At 38.8% G+C, this 7,735-nt stretch overlaps 1 protein-coding gene across 2 annotated transcripts; it reads right to left on the bottom strand.

Annotated features, from left to right (window-relative positions):
• Window positions 1-1,084: 1,084 nt before the first annotated feature.
• On the bottom strand, window positions 1,085-7,698 carry pank2 (pantothenate kinase 2). 2 transcript variants are annotated; one of them, XM_079693849.1, is made up of 7 exons: window positions 7,314-7,698; window positions 6,480-6,832; window positions 5,701-5,954; window positions 4,460-4,636; window positions 3,945-4,068; window positions 3,209-3,334; window positions 1,085-3,113 (listed from the first exon to the last, which is right to left on the bottom strand). In XM_079693849.1, the coding sequence occupies exons 1-7, from the start codon at window positions 7,525-7,527 to the stop codon at window positions 3,063-3,065; spliced, it is 1,299 nt and encodes a 432-aa protein (XP_079549975.1). In that variant the 5' UTR covers window positions 7,528-7,698; the 3' UTR covers window positions 1,085-3,062. The 2 variants fall into 2 exon arrangements, with proteins under 2 accessions (XP_079549975.1, XP_079549976.1); XM_079693850.1 differs by having other exon boundaries at window positions 4,493-4,636.
• Window positions 7,699-7,735: the final 37 nt, after the last annotated feature.

The raw sequence follows: 7,735 nt of genomic DNA, 5'->3' as shown, positions 1-7,735 counted from the left end.
CCTGGAAAGACACTAACTCTTTCATGAATGGTTCTGTAACAGGCGGGCGGTCGTCTCTTGCATAAAAGAAGTGCATTTAACTTATGTCACACGCAGGCTACGTGCCTGACAAATCGCAGGAGATTTACAATCGGAAAAAAGCTGCAAATAGTTTATTGGGAAAAGTGAATATTGACTGCAAAATCCATTAAGTATCCTCACATTGACCCACAGTTTATATTGCATAGGACATGTTTATGGCTTTGTGCTAAAGTTGAAATGGTCATTTATGGCCTCATGATTTTGATACCTTGGGAACCTCTTGTTAGGGACCTATTAACCAAAACTCAGTTTACCCCAATGAACCCAAAGTTAAATAATTCGACTTTTCGTGAAAATAAAATAAAGTTTAATATTCTTACCGAAAGTCCCGCTGGGAGAAACACAAATCTAAATATCGTCCCTGACAGTTTTCGCTTGTTTTCGTTTGTGTGTGTAATGTTTAAAGATAAAAAAGATAATATAAACGTCTTCAAAGCAGGTAGAGTAACCACTTAACGTCATTTCAAACTGAGACTTTATTTGGTCAGATTAGGCAAATTATCAACGTTGTTTTAATTTTTTTTAGAAACAACAGGGGTCCAAGCGAACTAACGTCGCCCTCATTTGCATAACATTTAATGTAACATTTCCCTGCCCTTGTTACGATTCGCTCAACTCCAATAATAAATGGTGGCGAACTTCGGCTTTAGTTGTCTGTAGGCTACTAGACACTGCTCTAATGTCGCGGGTAAACATAGTGGTGGCAAGTAAAGTAACTTCTCTAAGGTAGGCTACTGTACTTAAATAAAATGTTGAGGTACTTTAAGAATTTAAATGTTCTGCTAGTTTACACTTCTACTCATTTCAAGGCAAATATTGTACTTCTATAGTCCACTACATTCATTTACTTAGCAGATTCAGATTAATAATAGCAAATATAATTCATTTATAATGTATTTTTTTTACCAGCAGCAAATAATGTCCTTTTATTTTTCTGATTTTAAGAATATTTTGCTGCTAATAATGTATGTTCTTCAAGAAAAACAGTCAGTTCTCACAAAGATTAGAAAAGTTGTTTTTAATAGAGACAACCCAGTAAGAAATGTGTTATGACTCGTTACAAAAATAGTACAACGTTTTCTTTTCAATGTAACGCTACAAATGTAAAGCAAACAAATGTAAAGCAAACAAATAGGAAAACCTAGAGAACAACGACCCAGTTTGCCTGGTTTAAATCCTGCTGCGAAAAATATTTTATGCATTATACTAAAACATTAAAGGCACTTATATTTACTATATAAACCGTCACAACGTTCATACCTAGAAAACTTACAGCTGAAAAACCCTCTTTGGGTAGATAATGATTCAACATGATCCCTGTTATCCAGCAATAGACCAATATAACAAACAGATGACATCAAAATTGGACGGAAAGCATTACATGAAATAATAGGACAATCAGAGACTAAATCTTGAACATGTTCAAGATCAATCTTTAAATACCTCTTGAAAAACAAAAGCATTGGGAAGCCTTCCCAAAACATACATTTAGGTCAAAACATGAATATTTAAGCACAAATGTACAAAACCAAGAAACACATTGTTTAGGGTTACAGGACCTAAATCCTCCATTGGAGGGATGCTTTTCGTTTCTGCATTCAAATAACCTCTTTTTTAAAATTGAATCTAAGGATTACGCAGGAATAAAATGCCCTGATTTTACCTCAGTATCAATACATTTTCAATTGCTTTGATTTCTCTCTCTACAAAGATCAGGATGCAGTGGCTCAAGGGCACTTCAGCAGGGGAGTTGTTTGGGGTAAGAATGAGACTTAAATCTATACCATAGGCTCCAGTCTTTCTAACCCCACAGATGATTGTCCAGATTTCTTTGCAAAGCTCAAAGTAAAAGAACTCGGTAAACAAACTTTAGAAAACTGTATTGAAATCTAATTCAGGAAATATGTTCAAAGGACTCATCATTTCTATAACGGTAACAGTTAACATCTCCATTCAAGAGTAAATCTGATGAAATTGTGTTTTTTCATCAATTATTTAGTAAATTATCCAACGAGAAAAACCATAATTGTTCATACACAACCGCATTTAAAGTCCTATTGGTGACATAAGTAAATACTCAAAAACATAAAGGACTAATAATAAGTGGTTGTAAATTATTTTCAGTGCTTTTTTTCATCTTTACTAAAAGAATAGCAGGTAAATGGGAGTATTATCAAGACAATATGTTGCGTGACAGTCATGTTACAGCACACAAAACATATCAGTTGAATAAGTTAGTGGTAGTTAGTGTTTGACTATAGTTCAATCATCACAATTCCCAAGATATTGTCCCAGTCTTTGTTTGACTACCTATATTTTGGTATTAATAACTACTGGTATGAAGAGCTGAGAGGATTAGTCAATCATAATCTGCAACATGATAGTCACAAAAATAATCCTAGTTCCAGTTTCTGAAATATGAATGTTTTTGAGCACTTTTTGGTCTAATATGATAATAAACCAAATATCTAATAAAGTATTTGAAAGACGTCATATTTGATTTAGGAGACGTAGGTATCTTTCTACCTTTTTAGACTGATCAGTTAAACAACACATTTAGGATATAAACAATTAATTGTGCTTTTTTTTCTGTGATTATATTTCGGTTCTACCACCCATTATATAAACGTACTATACACAATCGTTCAACCATGCACCTGGTATCAAAGTAGGGTAAAATACACCTGGCCAGTAACCCACCGAGGGGTAAGTGCAGCCAACAAGACTATACTATGTGACGCTTAGGTTTTAATCGAAGAATTTCAGGCAACCGTGGTGATTTTATCCTGAGTTGTTTTAGCATTTTACATAACCAGCTTGATTTATGGGAACAAAATAGGACCTTTGCCTTTCACAACCAAAATGTACCAGTAACTGGCTGCTGGCTGGCATCCCGCTGTGGGATCAATTCTGGACGGTCTAAAGTGCTAATGTTCTACCAGCAGACTGACAAGTGCTTCTTTGGATATCATTCGGACGGATTAGGACGGATGCAGAAGCTCTAACAGGGCTCCAACTGCTCCGAAGTAACCCTGAAATACATAAAAAAGAACATTGATTCAGAAATCATTTTGCCGATAAAGCAAAAAAGTACATTTATAGTGAAATAAAGGGTTGAGTGATTTACCTCATGCTGTAGGAAGAGCGCCTTCAGTTGTCCTTTAGACCAGTAGTCCATGGCGTAGGCCAGCAGCTTCATAGAGAGGGTGTTCACTCTCAGGAAGTTTCCCACAAACACCACTCTCTCTATGTTCTTAATTAGGCAAGAGAATGGGGATAACATATTTTGGTTAAAAGGCAAGCTTCTTTTATGAACACTGTTATGTTATCTACATGACAAACTCTGGCTTTGTTTCTCTGTTGAGGAAGTTATAATTACTGCTTGGTAATCAGAAGTCCACACACTCTCTCTCCTCATTTTATATTAACTTTTTTATCTAATTTGTAAAGCAGTTTATTTGACTCCAGATTAAGGGGATGTATGTGAGACATGCTACTTTGATAGCAAAAAAACTGGAACAATAGACACATCTGATTCATTATTGTTTGTGTTTTTAATAATTGTTTGTGTTGAACGTGTTGATAATGCAGCGTACGTCCTCTACGCCTTCATAGCCCTGTACAATGCTGCTTGATCAAGACGTCACAAGGCAGCACCGTAAAGAGGCTGAACGCAAAGAGGAAAGCCCAGCAGGCACACTGGAGGAGAACTGGTGTTTTCACAGACATGTTCATCTAAAAGAAATCTTTCCCCTCTCCATTGTATCTTGACATTCGTCCCATCCCACCTGAATTGTTATGCCATTCAAAACTCAGATGCCAATGAAATACTCTGCAGCATATACAGTGAATGAGCTACTAACCTCATTGAGAGCACACATCCTGGTGATGGAGCCGATGTTATTGGTGATGCTGACTAGTGTTGCTCTGGCCAGGTCCTCTTTGGACACCGTCTCCCTCTTCTCTTTGGACACCATGTTACCAAAACTATCGAATCAAAACACAAGCAATATTTTAGATAAATAAAAATGCTAAAGCCCGTTCAATCTTTAACAAAGTTATACATCAAACAGCGAATCCTGAAAACAAGATTCAGAGCAAATATATATATATTTTTTAAAAACATTTGGTCAGTAGGACCATCACAATTTCATATTGTGGCCAAAAGATAATGATATCAAGATGTCTGTGTGAGTGAAATTTTTTCTTTAAATTTTTGTTTTTTGTGCATTCTGTCAATTTTTTGGTCAATTAATTGGGATAGAAAGCATAGCACACTTTACTGGCTTCTGTTTTATTAAAGCAGAGACTGTGCTTTTGATTGATTCCACCAAAAAAAGGCTTTTGACCTCGAGTAAAAAGCTGCTGTAAACCGCACCTTGAGGCTACAGCCCAGCCCGGCAGCCCAAACCTCTCATAGTCTCCTCCGTAGATGTCTCGGACCAGCTTGTCCACTTTGGTGCTCTCCCCTTCAGAGGCCATTGCTAGAGCTTCCTCAAAAGATGAGCAGCCAGTCAGCAGGCAACACAGACCAAGGAAGGTCCCACCGCCGAGGCTGTGAAACCACACAGATTAACAGGGTGAGAATCAAATTGTAAATGTGTATATTCTATAAATGTAAAATACACCAGTCTGGATTGTAAGGTCTCAATTTTAGTCTAAAATGTAGGGGAAAAGGGACATGTCTCACACAAAATCCAGCTAACACAGAACTATTTTGTTTCAACTCACAAGCAGACAGTTAAGTGAAGGGAAGTTGTTGGGTGGCAGATGTCTAAAAAAATGCTACTACTTTTCACATCAGGGCACTAGGAGGACACGAAGGGCTGACGTCACTTGACTGGAGTGCATCCATCTGCAAATCCCCAGGTATCACTTAATCAGGTCTCAGCCTGTTTATGTCTCTCTACTGTCACAGCTTTGTTTTTCTGATGACATTAATTATAAGATAGGTTTTTCTTTGAAGACATTATCGTTGGAGTGAGCTAAAGGCGCTTTGAGGACTGAAAAAGTAACTTTGAGGAAGACACATTTCTACTGGGCCGGTAAGCCAAAACTAAGGTTTCTGAGTTATCCTACTGGGAATCTAGACACGTAATATTCAAGTTTTGCATTGAACTAGCAGCCACAGTACTTTGTCATGAAGCGAGGGGAGGGGGAGTGCGCCATCTAGTGTCTCAACGTCATCTATATCATCTTTAATGAGTTGCACTCATCAGGAATTGTATGTTTTTTTGTATTAATTTATTTTTCCTTCTCCCATCTTTTAATCCATCCAATCTTTCTCTCTTTATTTTTGTCTTAGCTTACTTCTTTTTATTGTTATTACTTATATTTTAAGACATTTTTCACTATTTTCTTATTGATATAATAGTTATAGATTATTACTCCAACTAACAGTTGTTTTTGGCTCTCTGTTATAGATTTGGGTAATATGTGTGAATACAAAAATAAATGTGGTATTTGACTAAATTTCACATAATTATTATTATATGTATTTATATTAGCATACCCCTGCGGACCCTGTACGCCCTCTAGGAATAGTTCATTTTTTGTATTTGTATTACTTTTTGATCATTAGATGTTTAAAGGTCTTACATCTTCATGGCTGATAATTACCTGGTCCCTGTAACTCGTTTGTAGTTGGTCTCAGAGTAGACGGCCAGGATGCTGACCCCGGACCCTATGTTGACCAGCAGCAGAGGATAGGGGTTCTCCAGTGTGTAGGGCTTCTGGATGCAGCGTTCTGGGTCAGTGGGGTTTTCAAAGTAGTAGCACTCCGAGGGTCCGCTGGACACCACCGAGTCGATGTACAAAACCCCCCGGATCAAACAGTCCAGCTCATCCAGCTTGTGAAGCTGCAGGTCCGCCATCTTTTATTTGAGAGGGTAAAAGAACATAGATAACATCACTGAGGGGGAGGTGGTCAGGAGAACACAGAGGAAGGGAGACGCAGGGAGGAGGGAAAGCAGGGGGGTAAGAAAACAGGAACCTTCACTAAAATTCAATTGAAATGTGCCTCACCATTTTTATAAAAATAATTGAAGGAACCTTTAGTGCCACAATTCTGATTAATCTTAGTGTTATTACAGTTTAATTTGTCCTTATTAGAGAATTGATGTTTATCACAGTACTTACGGGAAAAACAATGGTAGCCTAATGCTAAATTCATGAGGATATGCATGCTGTCTTTGTCCTTGTTATTAATGCCAAAATTGCATTATATCTTTAAAAGTTGTATTTAGGTGCTCTTCATCAAATTCTGTTCAGTAAGAATCACACACATTCCATAAATATCTTCAATATGACTTCACTATTTTCTCTCCTCTTTCCTTCCTGTCAATCTCCACAATCCAGCCTGTAAAAGCAAACAGGGGAGAACACCTGCATGGACCCACCGTGCGGAAATCCGCCTCAAACTTGTACGCCCCCCCACCCGTGGCGCAGAGGGTGGTGTGGAGGCTGGAGAAGTGCTTGCTGCGGGCCATCTGCAGGAAGGCCGGTAGGTCATGCGTGGGGAAACGGATGAAGTGCAGGTTGCCTTTCCTGCCGCACAGCGTCAGGTCCTGCAGCTCCAGGTGCACGTCCCTAATGCCAGTTTTACCATAGGCAATGTTGGAGGTGAGGTAGCGCCGGATGCTCTTCAGGTTCTCCACCTCTTCCTGCTCCTCCTCTGCTGTGATGTCTTTGGGCTCAAAGTAGACCAGCTTCACCAGAGTGCCTCCAATGTCCATCCCAAACCAGGGAAATGCTGCATTATGTGAAATAATCAATGCAACAACAACAAAAAATCACTCACAATATTCATTTTATTTAACATTGCATAACATAATATATTTCATATTTAAATGCTTATTGACAGTAGTCACAAATAGAGGTGATGTATGATTGTTGAACGACATAAGGAAAAGCAGCTTCATCCATAGAGGCAGAAGTACAGTGTGTACCGTGAACGCCATCTTGTTGCAAAATAGACCCTGGCTATTCACTGCCACTACACCTCAGATATTACATTGTACTACAAAGACCACTATTATGTTGTCAGTTCTAAAATCTTCTCACCAATATCAACACATTTACAATGCATTTTAAATACGCTTTATGTATATACATCTTCATTTTAAATCTCAATTATTATTGACTGTCTTTTGTGGGCTACGCCTTTTAATTTATGTATACGATACAATCCCCAGTAAATACACTAAGCCCATGCTAGTAACGGTAACACCTACGCGGCCTTGTTTTCTTCACCGAGTCGCTCCGAAGCCTCGCCGTCGAGTTGGAGGTCTGCCGCTGGGATGTGGCTCTTCCGGCGGGCGATGCAGCCTCATTGTCGGGCTCATTTCTGAAACACCCGGGCTTCTCCCTGTCGGACCGCGGCTGCTTCGTGGGCGTTTCGTCTTCGTCGATACTTTCATCGTCGCCTTGGTGGCCATTGGACGCCATCAAAATGACTAAATCACGACATACATACTGTCACTTTATGATAAATAAAACTATTAAATGTCAATGATTTATGTGGACAATGAAGTCTAGGCCCTAGCTAATTAGCTAGCTAAGTAGCTGTGTCGTTATAACGGCCGTGTGTACATGTCCTTTTTTATTCTCGCTGTCAAGCCGGGGGTGGGCGGGGTCAGACGTTTGATTGAAAGAC

The sequence above is a fragment of the Notothenia rossii genome (genome assembly GCF_949606895.1).
Source record: "Notothenia rossii genome assembly, chromosome: 7".
NCBI classification, from domain to species: Eukaryota; Metazoa; Chordata; class Actinopteri; order Perciformes; family Nototheniidae; genus Notothenia; species Notothenia rossii.
This window is presented reverse-complemented; position numbering and strand designations above follow the sequence as displayed.

Bases quoted from the DNA above. Each gene is read 5' to 3' on its own strand.
- pank2 (XM_079693849.1), bottom strand. From the start codon at position 7,527: ATGGCGTCCAATGGCCACCAAGGCGACGATGAAAGTATCGACGAAGAC. The intron at 4,637-5,700 runs GTAATTATCAGC...GTGGTTTCACAG, and splicing joins AAACGAGTTACAGGGACCAG to CCTCGGCGGTGGGACCTTCC. The intron at 3,335-3,944 runs GTTAGTAGCTCA...TGCCTAATTAAG, and splicing joins GGATGTGTGCTCTCAATGAG to AACATAGAGAGAGTGGTGTT.